At 39.3% G+C, this 26600-nt stretch overlaps 1 protein-coding gene across 4 annotated transcripts in view; it reads left to right on the forward strand.

Moving 5' to 3' along the window:
* Positions 1 to 24653, forward strand: part of tasor2 (transcription activation suppressor family member 2) — a 26398-nt gene extending 1745 nt beyond the window's left edge. The window contains exons 5-22 of one of the 4 annotated variants that reach the window (XM_085168552.1): positions 1198 to 1289; positions 1376 to 1513; positions 2783 to 2916; positions 3037 to 3053; positions 4435 to 4534; positions 4645 to 4739; positions 4828 to 4934; positions 5188 to 5260; positions 5367 to 5438; positions 5577 to 7673; positions 8385 to 9111; positions 9258 to 9732; positions 10244 to 15328; positions 17900 to 18022; positions 18101 to 18254; positions 18351 to 18456; positions 23159 to 23340; positions 23545 to 24653. In XM_085168552.1, the coding sequence (XP_085024678.1) occupies positions 1198 to 1289; positions 1376 to 1513; positions 2783 to 2916; positions 3037 to 3053; positions 4435 to 4534; positions 4645 to 4739; positions 4828 to 4934; positions 5188 to 5260; positions 5367 to 5438; positions 5577 to 7673; positions 8385 to 9111; positions 9258 to 9732; positions 10244 to 15328; positions 17900 to 18022; positions 18101 to 18254; positions 18351 to 18456; positions 23159 to 23340; positions 23545 to 23642 (9875 nt within the window). In that variant the 3' untranslated portion in view covers positions 23643 to 24653. Of the gene's footprint in view, positions 1 to 1197; positions 1290 to 1375; positions 1514 to 2782; positions 2917 to 3036; positions 3054 to 4434; positions 4535 to 4644; positions 4740 to 4827; positions 4935 to 5187; positions 5261 to 5366; positions 5439 to 5576; positions 7674 to 8384; positions 9112 to 9257; positions 9733 to 10243; positions 17828 to 17899; positions 18023 to 18100; positions 18255 to 18350; positions 18457 to 23158; positions 23341 to 23544 lie in introns of those variants that run through there. The other 3 variants (XM_085168553.1, XM_085168554.1, XM_085168555.1) reach the window with 3 other exon arrangements.
* Positions 24654 to 26600: the final 1947 nt, after the last annotated feature.

Consider the following 26600-nt stretch of genomic DNA (forward strand, 5'->3'; position numbering starts at 1 on the left):
CTCAATGTTAAAATCTTATTCTAATAAATTCCTTAGCTGTAAACCTATAAAAATACTAATAAGCAGGATTTTACCTTGAAGGCCAAATATAAGTTGTCCTTCATGCTTGCAGATCAAGCTAAAGAATAGTCCATGTTGGTTGTCCAGTGCTGCCTTGTTTTGAAAGTGAAAGCAAATTAAAGCCCTGAATGTATACAAATGAAAGTGAAAGAATGTGTGAAACAGAAACTATATGTTACATGAGGTTTTTGGGATATTGGTGTTTAAGGAAGACTCTGGCATTTCTTTCTGTTTTGCACTGCGAGTTGTATTCTTGTTAGCTCTGTTTAGCCTTAAAACTCCCAGTTTAAAATGCTGCTGAGACACCCAACGGGGCCCAGTACGGACTGTGATAAAGAGTAGCAGTTATCAAGAGCAAACTTTGGTCAAAGTCAGTTTTTATGGAGCTGTTTTGCAGTGAACTGTAGGAGAAAATGGCACCGGCTTGACACTTTAAAACAACAGCTTCAGTGTGTCACATGTTATTGACTCAGCCAGTGTTTTTTTTTTTTTTTTTTTTTTTTGCTGCACATCCTGTGCAGACTTGCAGTTGTGCAATAGGTTTTTTTTTTCATGACCTTTCTCTCATAAATGTTGTAATTCTTGACATGTTTGTTACTTGACATTCCTAATTTTTAAAAAAAAGTCTAAAAAATACAAGACGCAACAGACTTCTTAGACTAGTTTGTGGCTGTCTACCTCGCCTTAGAACTTGCTCTTGAGTATGTCACTATTTTTCAAGAATTTTCTATGAAGTTTTCTTCTTTTCTTTTCTTTTTCAAAACTGACTCAGTTACTTGTACCATAAGCAGGAAAACACATGTTATTGAATGTTCATTGCATTTTAACTATATAACTAGATTTTATTTTATTCTAAACTGATAAATGTCACCGTTATGGTCTGTTGAAATTTAGTGTTTACTGCAGTACCTAAGGTAATTCAGTCAGACTGTTGCTCAATGTGAGGTGTGTTCTTGGAAGTGTGAGACATTCATTTTCCTAGGTGTGGTTGTATTACTCTGGGAGTGACAGACAGCGACTTCAGAGTTATGACTTCACCATGATAGTTGTCTATGAAGTCCTATTACAAATAATTGAACCTCACTGTTTATTTTTGACTGAAAACATATTAAGTTTAAATTTTCTGTGTATTTAAAGGTGTTTACATATCGATGTACTCTGATTGTTTGGATCTGAATCGTTGGTATCATGGGAAATCTGGTTACATCGCCATCATCAGGCTGACAAAGGTACTGAAAAAAGAAATGGATGTTTCTAGAAGGATTGTTCCTGCTGTTATAAACACAAAAATGTTGTTATTCTCTGTTATTAACAGGGTAAAGTTAAAAGGGTTTCAGAAAACTATACCCAGAATTTCACAGCACCCACTGTGGGGTTGGACTGCCATGTGTCCGAACAGTTCCCTTCAGTATCTGCACAAACCAGCTCCTTCCTTGCATTTGAGAGAACCCAGGTAAACAAGTTTCTGTGTGTGTGTGTGTGTGTGTGTGTGTACACACTGAAGGATATATTATATTTTAATCAGAATATAGCATCAAGTCAATTAAACTATTGATCTGGGTTGTTAATCAGTTTCAGCTGCTTTGGCGTTAATGAAATCAACCACAGGTGCACTCGAGGGGCAACTATGAGACAATCCGCAAAGAGGAATGGTTTTACACATGGAGGCCACTGACGTTTTTCCCTCCTCATCTTTTCTGACTGTGTGTTTTGGGTTAGGATAGGTCAGTGGCACTACTGGCAGCATGAGGTGATACTTGGATCCCACAGCAGTTGCACAAGTAGTCCAGCTCTTTCAGGATGGCACATCAATACATGCCATTACCATTTGCTTTTTCTTCTAGCACAATCCCAAGAAGGCCCAATTTTCTCTAGTGGGCCTTGTGCTCACAGTGTTGGTATTCTATGCCAATTGGGCTCAACAATTGGCATTTTCCATAGTGCAGGACAATGCCTGGCCCTGTGCCAAAAGTATGTGGGCAGTTTTTGGAGATGAAGGAATTGATACCATTAGGTGGCCCACAGGGTCGCCTGACCTAAGTCCAATAGAACAACTTTGGAGCATTTTGTTTCGGTCGATCCAAAGTTGCCAGGTTGCACCTCAGACCGTCAAAGAGCTCAGTGATGCCTTGGTCCAGATCTGGGAGGACATCCTCCAAGATACCACCCATCTTCTCATTAGTAGCATGCCCCAACATTGTCAGGCATGCAAGGGTGTGGGAGACATACAATGTATAGAGTACCATTTTGATTATGCTGCAATGAAATTTTAGCACAATAGACCAGTGTGTTGCATCAGTTTTTCACTTCTTGGGGTGTCTTTGAATTTAGCAGTCTATTGGTTGATAATTTTCATTTCCATCAAAGGATGTGGCATCCCTTTGTTCCTTACACATTACCCTATCTATATAGATATTCATTTAATGTTTTTTTTTTTTTTTTTTTTTTTGGGGGGGGGGGGGGGGGGTTATGGAGCACATTCAGAAAAATGTTTAATTTGCTAATTGATTTGCCTGAGGTATATCATTGATAAATGTCAACTTAACAGGTCCTCTATTATTAGTATTGTAGCATTCCAGTGGTGGGGTGGTTTTGTTGTTGTTTTGTTGTTCTTTTTTTAACCTTGCTTAGTTACTTCCTTTTATGAATAAGTGCATGTTATAAAAAGAAAAATGAAAGCATACCAGGCTGTTCAAGTACCTTTTTTTGTTCTGTCTTGCAGTGTTACATGTATGAGTTGCTAGATGGTGGAAGCAATGCTACAGCACAGTCTCCCAGTGCTGCTTGTCCGTTTGCTATTGTATTGTTTTCATATACGGATACCAAAGCAACAATAGCATCACCTCAGGAGAAATGGTATTTTATTATCACATATACATGTTTGTTTTTTAAATCTTTATGTTCTAGTCCGATACCATTCCATGCAATGTGAGATTATTAAAATCATACTGACTTTTTTCTTTTTCTTCTTTTCAGCGAGGAGAAAAAAATATGTAAGTAAAGGCTGAGATTATGATTACACGTAATTTAGATTCTTAAGGAGCTGGAGGGTCACTTTTATGAGGGTTCTGTTTACTTTTTGTAGAATATGTTTTGTTACATATATGTTACATTTATGTAGTTCACCTACCCCATTTATATCCCCATATAAATCACCTGTGAAAACCAACCTTATTTAAGACCACATTTAAAACAACAGAGTTGACCAGAGTGCTGTACATAAAATGGGAGGGTCACAGAATAAGAACATTAAAAAACTGTAAGATCCAGTGTACACAGACACACTCACAAAAGACCATAAATTAGAGCATAAATGCAATCTCCAAAAGTTGATTCTGTTCATCTGGACGTAGCTTAAATGCAATCGCATCCTAAGTCTTAACATTAGGACAAGAAAGGGTACTAGTCTTTAGACCTTTTGATGTTAAAGGGACCAAAGGTGTTAACGCCTTAAAAAACATTTAAATGTGTCTTAACATAATGTAGAGAAGATATCAGCAATGATGATTATTTGCTTCCCATCTTTCTGGGAAAGGATTTAAGGTGATTTCCAATTGTACATTAAGAAAGATTATTCAAAAGTGGGAAGCATTCAAGACGATGAGCAGTCATTCCAGTGGTGGAATCTTTCCAGCAAATTCACATCAAGGTCAGACAATGCAATGGTCAGAGAGACTGCAAAAGAAAAAAGAAGCAAGAGTTACATCGCAGACCCTACAGGCCTCAGAAAGCAAGTTAAATGTTATTAAGGTTGTGACAGTGTAATTAGAAAAAAACAAGTAGAGGCTTGTTTGGAAGAGTTACCAGTATAACCTCTTCTCTTTCAAAAGAGCGTGGTGGCATAGCTTAGGTTTGCAAAGTTGCATTTGAACAAACTACGAGACTTCTGCAACATTGTCCTTGGGACATAGATAAAAAAAATGGAGATGTTTAGCCATAATAAAATGAAAAAACAAACACAGCGTCTCAGTACAAATAAATACCTTATTGGCAATTATCAGGGATGGTGGTGGCAGGATTATAATTTTTGAGTCAGCTGTGAGGCCAATTCTCGGACAGCTAAAGCTTAGGTCAATCAACAGGACAATAACTACAAGCACAACAGTAAATCTACAACAGAATGGTGGAAAAACACCTCAACCTAATTACTTAACCTAGATAATATTTCTATTATGAAAACCTTATAATTGACGGAGGTGTATCTTTTTTGTTTTTTTTATATTTTTTTCATACGTGACTAAATACATAATAGATATTTATTGCAATTTTCAAGTGAACGTGTTTTTGTTGTTGTTGTTTTGTTTTGTTATCATTACTGAAAATATGCATTTTTTTCATGCATAACATTTTTGCTGTTGTATTAAATCATTTCAGTTTTTCATTACTTGCCTTGGAGAGGTGAGCTTCAGATCGGCAAGCAGTTATACAATGTTGGGCTGAGGTCTAAAGCAGGGGCCTTACTACCTGCCAAGCTGTAAGTTCAATGTGCACATAGAAAAGGGAGATTTTATTCTTATTTGGCTTTGAACATTTAGATTTCATTAAGCTATTTTATGTGCTTTCCCTTTTTTTTTTCTGTTGAAGACCACCAGTGGTGAAAGTTGACTGGGTGATTACCATGTTAGATCTACGACAGCTGTTACCAAGGGCTGTTTTTGAAACCTGCTTCACTGGTGAAGGTGTGCTGTTGTTATTTTTTTTATTTTTAAAGGTAAAATCTTGGGGAAGTAAACATATTAATAAATGTGGCATTTTGCTGTCTTTCAGTCTTTCTGGATGGCTTATACTGCAGTCTATATGAGTTGGTTTCTACTGAGGCAGAAGAAACCAACTCACTTGTTCAGCTTCTGTGGGACATCAAAGAGAAAGATCTTGTGAGTTTTTGTTTACTATCAATCTAATATGAAACACAGAGGACCAAGCAAACTCTTTATGAAACAACTAAAGCAATTAATTGAGTGCTAAATTGTTCACAAACTATTTTATTGTTGATAGACTAAACTGAATGATTTCATCGGTGGAAATTTCCAGTGCAATAAAATATGGGGCTCTCTTATATGCAGCTGACAGTATGTGGTTGAGTGTGACTTACCTAACACCCAAAAACCATTACTTATTTACACATAGGCTCTCATTGTTTTGCTGCGAGATGGTGGATTTTTTATCCTGCTGCACTCGTCCCATTTTCTCTCATATGATGGTAAGACTTAAAATGGTTAAAGTATACTGTTTTGTCAGTTGCATAACAAAATTTTGTCTTTGTTTAGAAAGCTACATATCATGCACAAATTTCTTCTCTTCCCTAGATGCTTGGTCCTGTGCAAGTGAAGTCCTGCAGGGCTTGTTTGTGTTTCCAGATCCTCGAGTTGTAATGAGAGGTCATTGTAACATTTATTAAACACTGAATATAAATGTATTTAATCATTCTAAATTTTGTAACTAGCATTTATTGCCATTAAGGCAGTTTAATTACAAGAGCAGATACTAAGCAAATATTCTGGCTTGATTACTCACAGATACCAAATTTGGACAGAAGAACCCTTCTATGACATCAGAAATCCTACGGATTCTGCCTGTACTAAGCTATGCTGAGGGTGAAGCTGAGAAAACACCCATCAACCCAAGTGAAGAACTGTGTGAAGTCTTGGCTCAGCATATGCAGAGTTACACTGCACTGATAAATCCTGGTCTGGCGTCAAGTCCTTCTCGGGAAGTCAGCATGTTTCCATTTCAGTATGATGTGCCGGATACCCACCTGTACTCTTCCCCTGAATGGACTGATGGGGCAATGCAGAGCTTCAGGTCATATCTGAGCAGACCAACCTCCTTCCAACTGCCAGTATCTAGAGCTTCAGAAATTCTTGCAGCTGGACAAGAGGAGCGGAGGAGAGAAGATCTTGATGATGATGTCTATATCTGTATATCGTCTCCTGAGGAGGCACCTCAGGAGTTGACAGACCCTGTTAATACAGTGTTGGAAGACACATTATCAGACCTGAAATCTTCTGAAAATGTTGAGACATCTGTAGACAATGTTACAACAAGTACCGGAGCACAAGATGATTTAGCATTTGTGCCTCATAATGTGGTTCCAAATGATTTGCAACTGGGAGCTTCTTCCAAAGACAATGAAAAATCCAGTGACCCCAGTGAACTGAATAAAACTGTTGATGTGGTGGCAAATAATCTCACTCCTCCTACATCAGATGACCTTCCTGCAGAGCTGATTGTCAGCATCACTTCTGCAGAACAAAGTGTCAGCAATGAGACTCTAAATCTAAGAGCAAAATTACAAGCAGCAGAGGTAAACTCTCTCTGTGATGAGACTGGCTATACTCAAAAGCTTTTGAATATACCTCAGGTCACTAGTTTCACAGAAACAAAACTTAAACTACACACAGGAGGTTCCGGGGGATTGAAAAAAGCATCTAAAGCTTCTGTTGTGCCGTCTACTTTACAGATGGTCAAAACACCAGTGGAGAATGACAATGTAAACAGTCTGAAGGATGAACACACCAAGGAAATACCAGATCACCCACAGCTGAGTAATCCTTCAAATTGGAGGAAATTACAACGGCGTAAGCGCAAATGTGGAAAACTATCTCCAAAAAATAGAAAACTAAGATCAGCTATGGTTGCTTTACCCATAGCAGAAGAGAAAAAAACAGATCCTGAGCATTGCCCTTTAAGAAGGAAAACCGAGCGCTGGGACCTTAAACCAATCATCAGTGAATGTGGAAAGATTTTGGTGCCTCACGGCTCTACAGACTTTGCTGATCAAATTAAATCTTTGAAGGATAAGCTCCAGTCTAACAAAAATGAAAAGTGCTCTGAAAAAATGTTGCTTGATGCCCCAGTGAATGCTGATGACGCGGTCAAATCGGATCCAGAGTCTTGCACTGCTCCAGAGACAGCAGTGGAAGACATGCAGGCTGCTAACATAGTGGAGGGTGGGAATGATCTTCATAACGTCACTGTTAGTGATGTTAATCCTGAGAAGAAAATTTCAAGGGAGTCAAATTATGTTAATAGTTCATTGCCTTTGAATCCAGAAAGTAATTGTTCAAATAATGAACCCACAGACAGTGTTTCGTCACAAGCAGTTCAGGAAAAACACTCTGAGAACCTCTCCCCTGAAAAGTTCCCAACTAAGAGTGAATTTCTGTTGAGGAAGCTAAAATCAGTACTTTTAAGAGGAAAGAGGAAAACAGATCTTGTGACAGAGGACACAGCTCCAAATACTCCTCGGGACACTGAGCCTTGTCTCAAGAAGAGCAAAGAAGCGGACACTGAGTCTGAGGCGCTGACATGTAATGATAAAAATACCCCAAGCACCAATGCTGCGGTCACGGAAGTTCAAAAGGTGCAGCCAGTTGACCCTTTGTTTGCGTTTGCCCTTGGCCTGACCCCTAAAGTGATACCGGAGAACTTGAAAAAAACAGAGGATCAGGACTCCAAGCAAAAGACGGACACAGCAAAGACACAGGAACAAATGATTCAGGACAAGCAACCTCAAATCTTGCATAGGGCTTCATCAATTTTTACAAGACGGGGCAGGATAAAAACACTCAAAAAGCACCAAAGCATCTCTGCAGAATGTATTAAAAAGAAATGTAAGTTATGTTTTTGTAATTATAAAGTGTGGAATGCTTGTTTTTTGTCTGATATGTGCAATCTCTTCTGCCATGTGCAGGACAAACTAACCCCTTTCCTGACTCTGTCATTCCCATAACTGTCCTCTGCATGCTACTTCTGCACTTTGCAAAGCCTTTGCTAACTTGTGAGCTGTTTTCACACATGCACAGCAACCTTGAACTTTTGTCACAATTACCTAGTTGAAATGCATGTGAAAACACAAATGCTTAATGTAATGAAACATGAAACAATCTTTAACCTGCCAGGTGCCTAATGCGATATCTGTATATAATAATACGGGGAATTTAAAGCGAGCAAGTGGTCACCCTGTGTTTTATCTCTTGTAAATTGTACTTGGGCACCTCAGTGTATAAACCACAGTAGTGAGAATGCAGCTGATGCAAATGTTTTCTCCTTTGTGCTTCGTTTAATAGAGGAATTGTGTGAAAACAGCTAGTTTGCTTTTGCTCCTTTTTGCTTGTGCTGCATTTTTGCTAGTCCTATCAATCTCCAGAGGGTTGACATTATTGGCTAAATAAACCAACACCTTTGTTCTAAACAATGGCATACTTAATATGTTGGTGGCAAATTCGTAATGATAATAGACTGGTATATTTCAAGTGCTTTCAATGTGCTACATTTTATTTTCATGCTGTTTCTCTTGTTTCTTCTCTGTTTTGTCTTCACAGGGTGGTTGCACTTTCAAACTCCAGCTTGTTTTGCCAGTGAAAAACTCAAAAACAAAGACTGTACTAGCGATAATTCTGTCAGGAAGACTGAAAAAATGAACAGTGCTTACTCACCTGCAGATGCTTTGAACTTACTTGCTGACTTGGCACTCAGTGCCAATAATGACCAGGCCCCTCCACAACCAAACCCATCATTTGAGAGAAAACCTGAGACAAGTTTGAAGAAGTCTGACCTTAAAAAAGACCTTACCAGTGCTGAACAAGAGTCAGTTCTTCATGCTCTGCTTAGACAGCCTGCTGATAGATCCACTCAGCCACATGAGTCTCCCGCACCAAGCCACCTTGTAGTAAACGGTGAACTCGTTGGTTTGGTATCTAAAGAACATGCTTACTCATTGCCCCCATCTTCCTCTCTACTATTGGGTTTGCCAGGTACATCCCTTGTAAGTGATTCTTCGAGACTTCTGCACCATGACCAGACAATGTATGGATTTCAAACACTACAGCCCTCTGTTGGTCAAGAAGACAGAAGTGAATACGACAGGACACCAGAATATCTGAAAAAGCGCATGGCTTGCAGACAAAAGTTCAGATACTCCCGTACTTTTGTTAACACGGAAGGACGTATAAAGGTCACAAGACACTGGCAAGAAAACTATGACTTTAATCTGGACAGCAAGTTTACAAGCGATCCAAAAGACAAAACTATTGTTCGAGCTTTGCATGGGTATGTACACAGAGTTATTTATCCAGTAATATGTCAGCATAAAGTTAAACATGTTGACAAAAGTTATTGTTTATTTTGATAGCGCTGACATTTACTTCAGATGTCGTTATGTAGCTAACCTTTGTACAATTTGATATCTTCAACAGGCCATGGGATTTCTCCATTCAAGACACTAATGAAGAGGTGCGGCTAATTGTCCACATGTGGATAGGCTTGTTTTACAGTCGGTCAACACCACGCTTTTTTCACGTTGAGTCAAATTTTGCGTACTCCTGCTCAGAAGAGAATGATTCATTGGAAATGACGAGTGCAGTTGTATCTGGCTTAACTATATTTGAGCATAAAGACACTGCTGCTTCTTGCCCAAGTGTACCAGACACTTCAGACCCTTTGTTGTCAAATGCTTTGGACCTCAGCAAAAAGGATGACACCATATTGAATCAAGATTCTGTGGTTTTGGATTTGTCACTGAAAAATTCCAGCACCTGTCTACAGTCAGTCACTTCACATCCACAAGTCCACAAAAAGGGGTCGCTTGATTCCGGTGAACAGAAAGAACCCAGTGAAACACTGAATTCTTTAAAGCCACTGGGAGAGCTTCGTGAGGCAAGTACATTTCAGGTTTGGTTCTAACATTACTATTACTTCAAACATACAATATGAATAATATATTAATTCTTTTAAAATTAAACGGTTTTCCAGTTTCAGCTACACCTCAGAAATTTTAGGTCTAGACAGCTAGGATGTTTGGATTACATCTGGTACATCTTTTGGATGGCCTGGGAAAGACTCTAATCATTTAGTCTAAATTTGTCCTCCTATGTTGCTTAATTCCAAATACAACCAAATCTATAGATCATGAAGTGGTATTTGTGTTCAGTCTCTTGGGAAGCTTCCACATATCTTTACACTCATGAAGCTCAAATACTTGGATGATGCAAAACAAGGACATTTCAGCTCTTACCTTGGAGCAACAAAGAAAAAGGCTAACAGTATCTGCTGTTTTGTATAAAATGTTTTGACATTAAATGCAAACCACTCAGTCTGAAATGTTCAATTAACATATTGCATGAATTAAATTGATATTTTAGTGTGATTTGTTTATATTTTCTGTTAACTCTTTCTTTTTCAGCCTTCTGAAAACATGGTTCATTCCAAAATGATTGTGACTGACGTGATAAATTTCATAAAGCCTCATGAAGCTAAGCAGACCAGTCCTCACAGTAAAACTATCTGCCTGGAGAAGATTGATGTTCCATCTTTTAGAGGTGATGGAATAACCATTCCTCTTCAAAAAGTGGCACAAAGTGCATCTGTCAAGGTCACCACTGCTGTGGCAGCATTTGGAATTGGTCAAGTGTTACTTGGATGCGGTGAAGAGGGGAAAAATATGCAAGAGAGCACTAAAAATCTAGGAGCTAAAGAGATGGACTTAGTGAAACAAGGTGCAATGGATTCCTTTTCATTTGTGAAACCTGAAAAAGGAGACCTCAATATGGAAGTAGAAGGCGTGGTTCAGACAGATGAGCATGAAAAAAACAAATTGAAAAAACTGGCATTATGTGAAAGGAAGGAACACCCAAGCCAAGAAGGTAATGCAGAGCCATCTCAAAAGGTTAGTCATGCAGGTGATGATTCTGGAAAGAAATCAGATATTGTCTGCAATGGAAATTGTGTAGAAAGTGAGAAGCTGTTATCAAAGGAGGAGCGTAAAGGAGTCTCACAAGAACATCGCAGACATTTTAAAGGGTTTCTGGCCTGTGACATAAAGCATAAGGCTAAAGTGATGAAAGAATATGGTCACTCTAAAGAAGATGGACTATATGAGAAAGAAAACTGTATGTCTGCTGGAAAAGCTGGAAAAGATTTGACTGATCAGCCATTACCTGTAATGTGTAATGGTCCAGACTTGGTAAACAACAACATTACACGCAGTAATCATCAAGCAGAAATGAACGAGCAACCACCAGTAGTGAGCAACACCAACAATGTCTGCCATGACTTACCTCCGATGCTTTGTGCAGATGGTATTGGACTGGCAGATGGCTATTTCATTTCAGAAAATAATTCTCACACTCCTTTGGGAATTAAATCCATATATAGGGAGCCTGCAACTAAGAAAATCCCCCCCAAAAAAAATTATTTGAGAGATGAGGCATTTAAATCAGCAGTATTACTTGTATCTGATGGAAGCTCGTCTATGCCTCAGGTAAAAGACAATGTTGAAATGGAGAGCCAAAACAAAGAAATAACGGACTGCAACAATGTTCAAAGTAATAATGATCAAGAAGATCAGAAAATTAAGTCAACAGAGGAAGAGGTAAAGGATGACAAAGAGCAATTTCAGCGCCAGGTTCATTCACCACTGTGTGAGGCTCCAAAAGCATCTGATGGACAAGTGGCATTTACTGAAGAAGCAGATTTCAGGACTAATAAAACAAATGAGGGTCTGAACAAAGGTTGCATTGCATTTGAAAGTCCTTTTACTGGAATGAACCCTTCAGAAAAGGTTATAGTACTGGTAAAGGATGACAGTGCAAGTCACAAAAACACATTTGGTCAAAGTAACAATGATCATGAAGATCAGAAAACTAAGTCAACAGAGGAAGAGGTAAAGGATGAGGAAGAGGAAGAGCAATTTCAACACCACGTTCATTCACCTCTGTGTGAGGTTCCAAACACAAGTGAGGTAAAAGTGGCATTTACTGAAGAAACAGATTTCAGGACAGATGAAACAAATGAGGGATGGAACAAAAGTTGCATCTCAGATGAAAGTCCTTTTACTGAAATAGATCCTTTAGAAAAGGTAGGGCCAGTGGATGACAACTTACAAAAAACATTTGAACCCCAGCCTCATTCACCCCAGTGTAAGTTTCCAAAACGATGTGAGACAGAAGTGGCATTTACTAAGGAAGAAAGCCTCAGAGAAGAAGAATTCATAACAAACAAAACAAATGAGGGATTGGGTAAAAGTTGCACTGGAATTAAAAATTATTTTATTGGAATACATGCGTCAGAAAAGGTTGGAGTACAGGTTAATGATGACAGTGCAATAAGCAAAATAACATTTGGTCAAAGTAACAGGGATTGTGAAGACCAGGAAACAATATCAACAGAGGACGTAGTAAAGAATGACAAAGAGCAGTTTCAGCACCAGCCTCATTTACCCAAATGTGAGTCTCCAAAATTATGTGAGGCACAAGTGGCATTTACTGAAGAAGCAGATTTTAGGACTATTGAAACAAATGAGGAACTAGACAAAAGTTCCATTGCTATTGATATTCCTTTTACTGGAAGAGACCCTTCAGAAAGGGTACCAGTACAAGTAAAGGATGACAGTGCAATTCACAAAAACACATTTGGTGAAAGTAACAAGGATCATGAAGATCAGGAAACTGTGTCAACAGAGGAGGTTAAGGATCTCAAACAATTTCAACACGAGGTTCATTTACCTCCTTGTGAGGTTCGAAAAATATGTGAGGCACAAGTGGCATCTACTAAGGAAACAGACCTCAGAACAAATGAGGGACTGACCAAAAGTTGCACTGGGGTTGAAATTCCTTTTATTGGACTAGATAGATCAGAAGAACTTATAGTACAGGTAAAGGATAACACAGCAACATTTCAACGGCAACTCCGGTGGAAGATTCCAAAAATGTGTGAGGCAAACATGGCATTTGCAGAAAAAACAGATGTTGGAAGAGACAAAAAAAATGAGAGACTGGACAAACGTTGCACTGAGGATGAAATTCCTTTTATTGGAATGGATGCCTCAGGAAAGAATGCAGTACTGGCGAAAGTTGATAATGCAACTGGCAAAGAACAATTTCAATGCCAGCCTCAGTCACTTCTGTCTGAAGTTCCAAAAATATTTGAGGCACAAGTTACATTCACTAAAGAAATGGATCTCAGAGCAGAATGCAAAACAAATGAGGGATTGGATAAAAATTGCACTGGTGTTGAAATTCCTCTTATTGGAATAGATTCCTCAGAAAAGGTTAGTGTACATCTACATGGATCACACCCCCAAGGCAAGTCTGGAGAAGTGGTACAAGGCCAGGAAGAAATTCCATTCATCAGTGACTCTAGCTACTCTAAAGCTGCACTGACCAGTGAGATATGTAGTACATCTCAAGCATGTAGTCAAAAAGAAGAACCTTGCAAAATGTTACTTCTTGATATAAATGAAAGCTACGGGCCAGTAGACTTGGGTATTGAGTCAGATGACCGATGCCCTACTCCAACTATAGATGAAAAACCATATGGGTACCCATCTTGTTCTAGCCCAGGCAAAAGCAATTCTGCATTAAGTAGTAGTATAACTGGCAAAAACCTGAATCGTAAATGCCTCAACACAAGCTCAGCACCTGTAAATGGTGAGCTGCCTTGTGAGAAAAAACTTTGTCACAGTTCCGTTGTTAAGACTGATTCCAGCCTTCACCAGATTCTTCATCCTGATCTTGAAGCAAGGACTCTAAGAGTTCTACAAAGTATAGACAAGTTCCTGTCCAAATCAAACCACATTGACAAGTCCTGTCAGATTGAAACACCTAAAATGAAAGAGTCTGTTGCTCAATCCCCTGAACCTAGTAGCAAATGTACCCCAAGTTCTTTAGGCTTTGACCAACCTACAGTTGACTTTAAGGATAAGAAAATAGGCAATGAAAAGTCAGCTCTTGTGTCATCTTCTACCTCACAGGATCTGCACATAGAAACATCAGATAACCTACTTGTATCACCTTTTAAAAGTAAATTGGAAGAAGTGCTTGGTGTCAAGTTGAATATAAAGAAAACTGACTCTGTTCCTCAGGAATATTTTGAAAGAGTCAGTATACAAGAAACCTTGATAGGGCAGGATGGCCAGTTCCCCAGAAATTGTCCATCCGAGTTGTTCCAAGTCATTAAACCAAGTTTAGACCAAGAGACACCTAAACAAACACTGCAGTCGAATGTAAATCAGGAATCCCGTGCATACAATCATCGTCCTGTCTTGGCTGTCAAACCATCGAAGAATGATGAAAGTCAAGCAGATTCCTTCTTAGTAGATACACAAATTGAAAAGTCTCTCAAAAACAACCCACCTAAAACCCCTAGACTGGAATATAGCAAGCCAACATCTGTGCTCTCAGAAAAGAGGACAAATGCAAAATCTAAAGGATGTTCTGAAAGACTAAATGATAACCAGGAGGCCAGTCAACTTTCCTTCAAAACTACTTGGCTTCCGGTTGTTGGTAATAGTAGATCAAATTCATTTCCCTCATATCAGTACCAGAGAAAGGATATTTCAAAATTCGACATGAATCTGTCATCGCCACCACCTATGGACTCTTTTGAATCTGCAAAAAGTTCCTCAAAACGTGTTGATGAAATTCAAGGTTTCTTAACAAATGGTTTAGCTGAGAAAGTTGACCAAACTGTTAGAAAAAATATTGAGATGGATCTCAAAGACCCCTCCAGTGCAGCAGCTTCATTTATAGATCAAAGACATAGTGACAACATAGATGAAAGTCTGGTCTTAGGGCCTCGAAGCTCACTTGTATGCACAGTCTATAACAATAGTCAGAAGAGATCTTATTCGTTTCTGGAACAAGTTTCTCAGAGGTGCATTCAAGATGATCTCACACAGGCGTCAGTTGAACAAGAATCCCTCATTTTCTCAGAACAAATGAAACAGGCTTTGAAAAAGAGTGAGAGGAGACCCACCCACCAAGAAGACAGTCATGACAAAATAAGGCTGTCTTGCACTAGTCCTTTGACTATCAACTTCTCTAATCTAGACGAGCAAGAGGATTCATTGGATCACTTGGGCACCTCTCTTATTGGACAAAAAATTAAGGTAGACCTGTCCAACAGGAAGGATCCAACTGACAAAAATGAAGAAAAGATGATTTGTCCTGGAGAACTTTCTGAAGGCAAAGATAACACTGTGGAACATGACTGGGTTTCTGATGTGACTGTGGAATGTGCCAGACTGTATGAAACAAAAATGCAAGATGTTTGTGCTTTCAAAGAAGTCTCAGCTAGAGCCAAACACTTCCGAAGGAGTTGCTCTAAGACTGAACCAAGTAACCATTTTGACTTCTGTGAACAAATGAAGAAAGAAATGGATAAAACGTTCCGGACTAATCTAAATTCAGTTGTCAAGAAGTCCTGTAGAACAAAGTATAGGTTCTACATGCTAGCAACGTCAGAAGATGTCTTCTTTGAACAAACCAAGGTAAAACACTTTTTTTAAATAGTGTTCTCAGCCATATAGTGTTTATAAGCTATATCTCAGACATGTCTGATCAAATTCAATTACACAAGATGCTTGTATATGAAAGGTACAAGAAAAAAGTTAGTCATTGGTCAGAAATAGATATTGAATACAATAGTCAAGACAGATGTTGGTGTAAAGTACCTGGCCTACTCCCTCATTATAATCGGTTTATATGATTTCCATTAGTATGTTCAGTGTTTTTCACATATTTCCTTCAGACTATGGCTGATTACCACCCTAACCCATTTAAACTATTCAGAACCACCAAAAGGATTGTTTTGAACCTGGCTTGGAACAGTAGCAGCAATGGCAAAGAAATCCTCTCTTACTTACTTTTTTTGTAAATGTATTTTATTAGTATTGGAAATAATTTGGAGTCATTCATTACAGATTATAATGGTCAAACATATTTTAGAACCCGGGGGGGGATGACTATTCCCTGACTGGTTTTAAGTGGTTGCTGGCTGTTGCTCTGAAATTGATTGCTAAACCCCAGTGGGATTTACTTATCTGGATGATTGAGCATGCATCAAGACATCTGAACCAAAACCACTTGCGAATGCTTCTGGTGTAGCAGGTTGCCTGTGGTATGTGTGGAACTTGCTAAACGGTTGTGAAACTGTGAAGTGTGAAGCAAACAGACAACAGAAACAGGTTGCCTTCAAAGTAAAAGTTGGGCCTTTTGAAATGTCTTGGGTTTTAGCATTAAGGTTTCCTGTTTGTGTCAGACTTTTTCAAGTTTTACTACTTCTCAGTGGTTAGTTAGCAAATGTTTGCTGACAAGTCAGCATCTTCCGTAAAGACTTCAGGCAACTTTGGCATTCTGCTAACAGCCAAATCAATCACAAGAGTTTGAGAGTTTCTGGTGTAGCACTGTATGTCTTTTGCAAGAAATTTAGCCTAGCAACAGCTGTAACCACTCACCAACCTATCAGGGAATAAACATAGTGACCGGAGGCAGATATCTTCTCTTCACCATATCTTCCTCTCTCTCATCCAGCTCATACAGCCCCTTATCTATTCTGGACTGAAACCCATCCAATTTGGATTTTGCTCTTTATTTGCTAGGATTTGTTTTCACACACTCTGGACTCAGTTCAGCTAAGGTTTTCCCCATTGCACCAACATCAAACTGCCAGGCTCTCAAACATTCATTATGCACTCTGCTCCACTCTGCCTAATATCTCATCACTGTTTTACCCTACCTTGTCTTTAATCTAACTATAGTCCCCATAGTACTCCCCATAGTACTCATATAGTACTCATCTAGCCATCTCATGTAGCTGTCTCTGATTTATGAAACACATGCCTTCATATCAAAAAGTGTGTACCCTCCATACAGTGATTGTTGACTGCAGCATATTACATTGTTTTCTTTGAACATCAACATTGTGTTGACTGGGTAAATAACTATTAATGGTTCCAGGTAGGGCTGTGCGACATGACCAAAATCTCATATCCCGATATAAGACATCTATCGTCCCGATAACGATATAAATAACAAAAATTTTACATTTTCTGAAAATTCTGTGAATCTCGGGCAGCTCGACTTGCGTGAAGGGCTTCAAGCTGGGTATCGTGTACCTGGAGTCGAATGTTTTAACCGATGCATGAAGCTATACATTTTTAGACATAAGTTGTAGCGGCCGCTGTTTTCTTTGTGAGTATTTATTACACGGCGTGCAGCGGGGAAAAGCCTGTTCTAACGTTTGAGTCTTAAGTTTATTTTTTAGCACCTGACGGCTCTGTTTTGCTTCTCATCCGTAAATACTCTGCATACTCGTTCACGTGATTCAGTTTAATGTGAAAAGTCTCAACAGGATCTTGAGCTTTATTGTGAAAGGTTTATGTAGAAAATAAATAAGCGGACACGCGAGGGTTTTACCGTCGTTGTTGCTAACGACAACGCATAAAAACAGGCGCTTGTCCATCTGTAGTGTGGTTATATTAAATATAAGAGAAAGAGAGAACTTTAAGAAATTAATATAGCCACTACAGTGACCATCAAAACAATGAGAAAATATTGCCGTAAACAGTTTATTTTGCGACACCACGAAGCAAACGATAGCATAAAATGAAACGATAGACGTTTTTATATCGTCATCCGATATATATCGTTATATCGAACAGCCCTAGTTCCAGGTATGAATGGTGGTAATTTTTTTTCTTTAAATCCCCAAATTTATTATATGAGGAATAAGTCAATTTAGAAAAAGTAATGAAATAAAAGATTGTGGGGTTTGTAACAGAGTTACATGATTTTAAAATGCCAAATGGTTCAAAATGAACCCTCTGGTGGTTCTAATGCATAAGGTAAGGGTCAGATTCAAATGTAACAAAATATCTATACAACTTAAAATGAATTGTTGTTTATTTCTCACAAGCTTGTGCTTATAGTAGCCATTATTGAGGTGTGACAGTAAAGGATATCAGCTTTTTTTTCATAACCCTTGTACATATAAAATATAAACTTGCCATATATTTTATAACTTAACTTTATAACATTGAGTAATAATTTTATTTCAATAGGCACAGTTAGAGGCAGAGGGCCACACTTCTGTACAGCCATCTGAATTCTTCCCTGGTGATGATTGTTCTTCATCTTTGATCATCATCCTCAAGAATGAAGACATTGCTGAGCATATCTGTGAGGTAATGGTTCTATTGGTGTAAAAAATCACAACAAAACTTAAATAAAAGTTATTAAAGACTCAACTTTCTGCTTTTCAGGTCCCACACTTGCTTGAGCTGAAGAAGTCACGGCATGTGCAGTTTGCTGGAATTGATGAACCAGATGATGTTTTGAATCTCACACATCAGGAACTCTTCATGCAGGGTGGTTTTATAATGTTTGACAAAACAGCGCTGGATGCTCTCAGCCTTTGTATGTGCACTTTTACTAGGCACTAGTTTTCTGTGTTTGGAGTATTTTCATTATTATTAATTTAACTAATTGCTTGAACCTTGAATGAATTTGTAGGTAACATGAAAAAAGTGTCTGAAATCTTGCTAGAGCTAAGCAAAATGGGAAAATGGAAATGGATGTTGCATTACAGAGACAGCCGTCGACTAAAGGAAAATGCAAGGTAAGGACCAGCCCACAAAGAATAACTAAATAAAACTTTCCAGTTTGGTATATCTCAGCTGCACAAGATGAATTTCTTTCTTTTTCACTCTTTGTTTGAAATTTAAGATATTATTTATTTATATAGTCCTTCTAAAAAAGATTAAATGTAATAATGCACCACAAAATGGCATAAAACATGAAATTAATGAAGAAACATGAGAACAAACAAAAATGGGCACATAGAAGTAGTACTAGTAATATAACACAAACAGTGAACTAATAGAATTACAGACTCTATCAGAGACCTGGGTGCTTGAGGGTTCTGCACAGTATCTTTGCTATTCCTAGGACTGTACTCTTCTGGACAGAGATCCTGGGTGTTGTTCCTGGAATCTGCTGGAGCAACTTCCCCAGCTTGGGGGTCAATGCACTGAGTTCTCAAATTACTACTGGGACCACTGTTGTGTTCACCTTCTACATCAGGGGTCCGCAACTAAAATAGCAGGAGGTCTACTACAATGGTCTTTGATCATTGGTCAATGGGCTTTGATCATCCAGCAGGGCAAAATGATTCAGTTTGGTTGTTGATCAATGGCCATGAGAGTTTGCATATTAATGATCAATAAACTGACCTCACAGCCATTTTTCAGTCAGTGGGCTAGTTTCAGTCATTATGCAAAAGTACTGTTTATAAGGTTGGAAAAACCTGCAGTCACCTGAGACAGAAAAAGTCACTTGGATAAATAAAAACACTGTGTCCAGATAAACAGAATCAACTTTTTGGTACAACGTTAAGGTGTAACCACCAAAAAAACCCCTCAATATTCAGGAAAATTAAGAACTGCTTTAAACTGTGCAGTAAATATGTTTCACAAACTCAACACAATGCAACTTAAAAAAGACTGGAAGTCAAACAGGCTCTTAACTAGGTCAATCTCGACCACCCTAGGGGTCATGTTCCACTTTGACCTTTCTGATACTTGGCACAGATATTCCTGTATACTATGCTGACCACTTGGTCCCATGTATGCCCTACCTGCTAGCATCTTGCACCTTGCTGTTATGTGCTGGATTTTCTGAAGGGAGTCTTTATACAGCCTGCACATGGGGTTTTACCTGGTGTGGTAGACACCAGCCTCTATGGATCTCTATGAGCTTGTTCCAGTGCTGCCATGATTAGTTACTCTGTGCTGTTACTTCTATCTGCTGTTAATACATACATGCAGGGGCCTGTCCTTCCATTATGGTTCTTCTCCTGGCTCCTCTTCTTTCTCAGGTTTGTGCTGCCTGAGGTATTCAACAAGCACACGATTACTTGTGGCTATCTTCCTGATGTACTCATGGATGTTTGTCGTCTCATCCTGGACAGTGGTTCTGACACTCTCTAGTCCTTGGCCTCCTTCTTTTCACTTAGTGTACAGTCTCATTGTGCAGCTCTCAATTCATGGTAAGGAGCTTTCTTGTATTGATTCCAGTGACTTCTATCGCCTCCTTTTGCCAGCTTATTATCCCAGCAGGGTATTTGATCACCGGCAGGGCATAGGTGTTAATTGCCTGGCTCTTGTTCATCCCATTCAGCTGACTCCTCAGGACTTGCCTTACTCTCTGCAGTATTTGGTGGTTTCAGCTTTCCTAGCGGCCTCTTTGTGGTTCCCATTAGCCTGTGGGATTCCCAGGTACTTGTAGCTGTCCTTGATGTCTGCAATGTTGCTTTCTGGAAGTACAATCCCCTCAGTTCTGACTACCTTCCCTGTCTTTGTTACCATCCAACTATACTTCTTCAGTCCGAATGACATTCCAATGATGTTACTGTAGATCCCAGTGGTATGGATCAGTGAATCGATGTCTCGCTCACTTTTGGCATGCAACTTGATGTCATTCATGTAGAGGAGGTGGATTTTCTTTATTTTTTTGTGCCTAGATGGTGGTAAGCAGGGGAGGTTGTCTTGATGTTGTCATTGGGGGACTTTTGCCACTTAGACAACGCAATGTGCAGTAGAGTGTGCAATATTCATGTCAATGACAACGACAATGCTTGTATAGGATCCTCAGCCACTTGGTCCCAGTAAGCTTCGTGGTCCCTCTTTATCATCCTGCATACTTCTTCATCCATATCGTCTGGATCATCCAGCAGGGCAAAATAATTCAACAAGGCAAATTGAAATTCTTGGCGACGTCCATCATCTGTGAGCAGCTTCTAGTCCAGACTTGGGTAACATCCTCTTGGCGTGCTGGAGTTTCAATTGTAGTCGAGTGCGAATGAGAGTAGTGATCAGAGCCACAGTCTGGGCCCCTCATTTTATGGACATCTTGAAGAGATGATGGGAATCTGGCGTTTATTAGTAGGGGTGGGTTTTGATTATCGATTTATCGATTAAAATCGATTCTAGCTTGGATAACGTGATATCGACTCATTAAAATCCTGAATCGATTTTTTAATATAAATTTATTTTGCCCGAAACGCCAGAATCTCAGGTTAAATCTCACTAAATTTCAACAACCACCAAACAGCTAAAACAGTAAATGAGAGCAGGTACACGGATTCTGCACAAAGACGTAAACACAAAGCGCGGACCGCCGACGGATCAGAATCGGTGAGATGTCGCCTTTCTCACCCGACGGCACAGACACTGTCAGAGCTGAAAGCCTACAGCTCACTGATTCTGATCCGTCGGCGGGTCCGTGCTTTGTGTTTATGCCCTTTTTGCAATAGATTCAAAAGCTGCAGGTTTTTATCTCTCTCCAAACAATATTGACCGAACCAGCAGCAATAGAAGATCCAAACTACGCTTTGCATAAACATCGTCATGAATTCCCTCTTACTTTTGCTGTTTTGTTTCCACCACGATATAATCACACTTCATGCACAGCTCTCGCATGAAGAACAGTTTCCCATCTAAAAATCTCTGTTTTCTGCATTATTCGCTTGCTTGTTATGCACAAGTCTACCGTTGTTTACAGCGCTGTCAGCCGCTGTTTTTTTCCTTTTACTTACTTCCGAAAAGAAAACCTAATTTCTGCCGTTCAATAGGCTACTGAACAAACAACTTTTTAAAATTATGCAAAATTGCAAAACGCTTAGCTGTGTCTCTAAAACCTCTGTAACTTTGCTCTGCTTCACTTCAGCAGCATCAGGTACTGTTCATATGTTGATTAATGGTTTTCTTTCATTTTTGATCTACTGCAGAATATTTTTATAAAATCCCAGGCCAGGAAATATCACCTTCATGTTTTTCTGTGTTTTATCCTGTTACTTTGACACAAAGACATCTGCTGTGATGCTCACATCTTTGATAAAGTCTCGCAAGTGTCAGCTTTCTTTTTATAGATATAAAAATATGGAAATGTAGTGATGCATGATCTGAATTATAATATTTCTGACTGTCTGAGGCAAAATTTCCCCGAATTGAATCGAATCGTGGATCGAATCGATTCGGGACCTTGTGAATCGGAATCGAATCGATTCTAGAAATCAGTGACAATACCCAGCCCTATTTATTAGTACATAATCCAGCATCACCAAGTCCTTTCCACTAGGATTTCTTCAGGTGAGCTGGTGTTTGGTGGAGTGCTGGAAGATGGTATTCCTGATGACCTTATTGTTGGTTGCAGCAAAGGACAGAAGACAAAGTCCATTGTCGTTGATCTCTCCATGGCTGAAACACCCCAGGGTGGCCTCCTCGAGTCGTTCAGATCCAGTGTGGGAGTTCAGATCACCGGCAATAATGATGAGGTCGGTCTTTCGAGTTGTGTCCAAGACAAGCTGAAGGCAGTTGTAGAATTTATCCCTGGCTGCATCCAAGCCGGTCTCTGTTGGCACGTAGGCAGAGACTATGTGCGTTGTGGTCGTTCCATCAATGGTGAGGATGGCAAGGGGTTCTGAGATGGGTTGAAAGGTGAAGACGCTGGTTGAGATTCTGCGGTCGACCATGATGCCAATGTGTGCTTCTCGCTTATCTCGCCCAGAATAATAGACTGTCATCAGTTTGTTGGTGGAAGAGGGCTTGACGTTCGTGGTACCTGATCCCATTAGATGAAGTTTGGACAAGGTGGCAATTTGGATATTGCAGCGCTGGATCTCTTGCACGATGATCTCTGTCTGGCCAATGTGATGTCTCATCTAGATGTTCAATACGCTGGTGTTGATCGTCACTTGATCTGTGAAATTCTAATGTTACCTTGGCCAGTAGTCCGTTTCTCACCAGCATCCTGGGTCCCCAATGCTGGTGCATCGGCTCCCCTGGATGCAGTAGCTTCAACGTGTGACAGTGATCAGTTTGGATCCATATGGTTTCATGCCTCATTTCTCCAGTTGCCTGGTTGTGGTCGCTTCGGCAGGGCAACTACCCTCCCTTTTTTGAACCCAGGCTTGGGACCATCCTTGGCGGACTTAGATGCACTAGTTTGCCACAGCCAGTAACAGTTCAAGTTTATGAGTTACTGAGCTTACTATATTCCACAGACCGCTACAGTCGTGAGCCATGCCAGTTGTTTTGATGGCATGCAAAGGGCCAACAACATATTTGGTTGGGATGCAGAATGAAACTGTGCTTTTCAATTTATTTATTTATTTATTTATTTTTAAATACAAGGAAACGGAGACCATATTTCATCAGACAGAATTTGCTAATTTGTATTTTTTTTCCTCAACCATTTAGAACATCTGTTTTAATTTGGAGTCTTATCTTTCTGAACATCAAATTTGTTCCTCTCATATCCAGGTTGAGTGCAGAGTCAAAGGAAAAGAAACACTTTCTGTACTGGGGCCAGGAGGCTGGAATCCTGGAGGTTTTGCCTTACCATGACTGTGACCAGATGTCAAAAGATCAGCCTGATTATCTCACATGTTTGGTCCGCCTGCAGGTTCAGAAAATATCATCTCGCTTCCTTGTTTTTATAACTGGTGAGACATGAATATACTAATACTTATGTTCACTGCGACATTCACCGAGTGCTTGCTGTATTATATGCTTGTTTTGAAGTTGTATTCCGGAGGATTTTATAAATTTAGTATTCATTAAGATGCTAAAATGGCCTCAAAAAATGTCCAGGTTAAATGGACAGAAGTCCATTTGTAAAGGAATAACGTAGTGTTCTCTTTTTACAGATACAGCAACAGACGGCGCCTTTGAGAGTAATGGGATCTTGGCAATGACTACGGAGTCTTTCTTAACAAAGCCTTTAAGTGAAATGTTTACAGTGTGACCTAAAAAAAAGTTAGCTGGACGAACTGATGTTTTGCCCATTAAAGGATGTACTCATAAACTCACTAAATGTGAGGAGAACCCAGTAATACACCAGTAATTGCTATTTAACGTGTATTACATTGTGTTATTCTTCAATCCCACCCGTTTTTTTCTTCTTTGTTTTTGTATGCAACAATAATTATTGATTATTTTTTTCCCACATTGTTCAAATGTAAACCTAGTTCTCATTCAGTTTATGGATAGAGGTGGCAGTAATGCCAGTATACCAGCAGCTGTGCTGTGTGTTGATTTTGTATCATATTTTTATTGTAAAGTGTATTGTAAACCTGGTTAACAAGTGAGTTTTACATTGTGAATATTTTATCTTTTTCCTCACACTTCTGGCCTTATACATTTGCAGCACAATCAGCATAGTGTTTGTTTGTTGGGAGTATATCAGTTTGTTGATGGCTTCAGGCAAAAACGTTGACCAGCTGTTGTTATGCTCTGGGGCTTCAGACGAAGCTAAATTAGGCTGTTTTCAAGTGCTATGTTACATATTTATAATATACACATGTACAGCAGTTTAATGTTATTAGTTAATGCTAAGTAAATTATCTTTAGTTTTGGTTGTATTGTGTACAGCAAACTGACTGAAAATAAAGAGATTTCATCCACAAATCAACTAACATGGTTGATGGTCCTGAGTACCTACGCTACATTAATGTGCTTCCCACAGCAATAAGACCCTCGGCACTGTGCTCATGTTGAGGAAGAGTTTTGCCTCTATTTTCCTGTAAACAGAGTCATCTCAAATGAGCAAATGCACTGTCTGTACTAAACATGAATAAAAAATATTTAGTTTTCTAATGAAAATCAACCATTGAACGAAGTGCTTTAAAATGTTGGTTTCCCATCTCCACTTTCAAACTGTTCCATACATAGTGCAATTTCTTCTATTGTGGATTTTCTACTGCCTTGTTTTCTGTTCAGCCTTGTTCCCAAAAATTAAAACTGACATGAGAGAAAACTGGAAGGCTCGGATTTATTAATATGTTCTTGATTTGGGAATCTAACAGTACATGGATGGAGGTATGACTGTTAAACTAAGAGAGGGCCAAACCTAAGGGAAGGGTCTTAAAACAGACAGTAGTACGGCAACCTCAGGTTACAAATTGTTGAATTAAGCAGATATTAAACATGTTGAACAGATCAATCAAAGACTGCACATTTGGTGAAGCAACAACATCAAATTTGTTGAAATATGATTCATTTGCTTGGCTGCTTATCCAGGTGGAGTTCCACAGGCACTGGAGCCTGTTCCAGCCTGAAATATATCAAAACAATCCACCCATTTTCTCTGTTCTCTCCAGCCTTTCCCAGCTGTTAAAAGGCAAATGGTGCTTTGTCTTATGATGAAACCAGGTGCATGGTATTGGCATGGCAGACCCTCCCCAATTCACTACTGTTCAACAGGTCTCCCTGGAAACTGGGAAGCCTGAGCTGTCTGGATCACCTTTTTGTAGGAAAACACAATGTGCAAGAGTACATATAATTATATAATGATAACAGCATGATCATATGCAGTGAAAGGACTCACAATAATAGATGCGAAACAGAATATATTAAAGTTCTTGAAAGTTGGTCTCTCTTCATATCCCTCATAGTGTCTTAGACCAAAAACTTTTCAAAAGATAACTTTACACAGTGTGTAAGAGGTTTTTTTTTTTTACTGCTGCTACTCAATGAGAGAATATTATTTTTCAAAGTTATGTTGTAACCAGATGATTGCATGCTCTTAGCTCAGTTATTGAGCAGTTGAATTTTGTGCTTTAATGTCGTTATGGGAAGCCAAGCTCCCTAAAGCATAATTAAGGAGAACAGTGCCCTGTCAACAATTAACATTATTCAGTCTTGCAGAACTTTTAGCCAGTTTTCAAATGATTTCTATTGGTACAGAACATTTGGGATTGACAAGCGATTAACCAGGCCATAAACACAACAGGAAGGTGTTCACAGTAACAAGCCCAGAGCTGGTTTCCTGTAGCCTTCTTTATCCCCAGAAGTATTTTTCCCCTTATTTTTTCTTTTGCAAACAGAAAAGGCCCTCTGCTGGTTATTTAAAAAAAATGAGCAGGCACTACTGCATTTGCTTCACTTTTCAGAACCAGAAGTTACATAAATGTAGTCTTGGGAGGTTGAAAAAGGGAGGTTTTTGAAGATATTTCACCTCTCATACAAGAGGTTATTCAGTTCTATAAACAAAAGTAGAGAGTCTCAGGGTTTTAACCTCTACTGTGTCTGGAAATACTGTCTTGGTAATACATTGCTTTTTTGATGCAATACAGTGTGCAACAGTGTTATCTAATCTGTCACTGGTGCTGCTCCAGTGGTGTCCAGTTCACCTACGCATAAACTACGAGATCCTCTTTCACACTTTCAGTCTTTTATAACTTTGACCTTCCATATTTGTCTGATGTTCTCCATACTTGCTCTCCCCCCAATACACTCAGCTCATCTTCAGCTTCTCTTTTGTCTGTTCCATCTACTTGCCTGACTACCATGGGACTTAAAGCCTTTAGTTACTCTGCCCCAATCAGCCTGAGTTTTACCTTAATCATGCGTCGTGCATCGTATGGTATACATGGGGTAACGAGAAGCGACTAACACCTCACGACCAACTCCCGATCAGCAATCGTATGGTCGCAAGAAAATCAATCCTGTTTTAAATCCTGATCGCCCCTCTTGAGGGTATCAACGCAACCTCTCACCCTGAGCACGCGCAAACACAGAAATGGAAGTGAAAAAGACGGAGTAGCATGGCAGTGCAGTGTGTTATCTGGACACAAGCGATGGAGGCCAAACTTGTATAACTTTGGCAAGCTCATCCGAGCCTTTTCGATGTGGCCTCACAAAATTAAAACAACCACAACAACTGTGAAAACACTTGGATGGACATTGCTGCTCAATTGCAGCT

The sequence above is a fragment of the Neolamprologus multifasciatus genome, chromosome 7 (assembly GCF_963576455.1).
Source record: "Neolamprologus multifasciatus chromosome 7, fNeoMul1.2, whole genome shotgun sequence".
NCBI classification, from domain to species: domain Eukaryota; kingdom Metazoa; phylum Chordata; class Actinopteri; order Cichliformes; family Cichlidae; genus Neolamprologus; species Neolamprologus multifasciatus.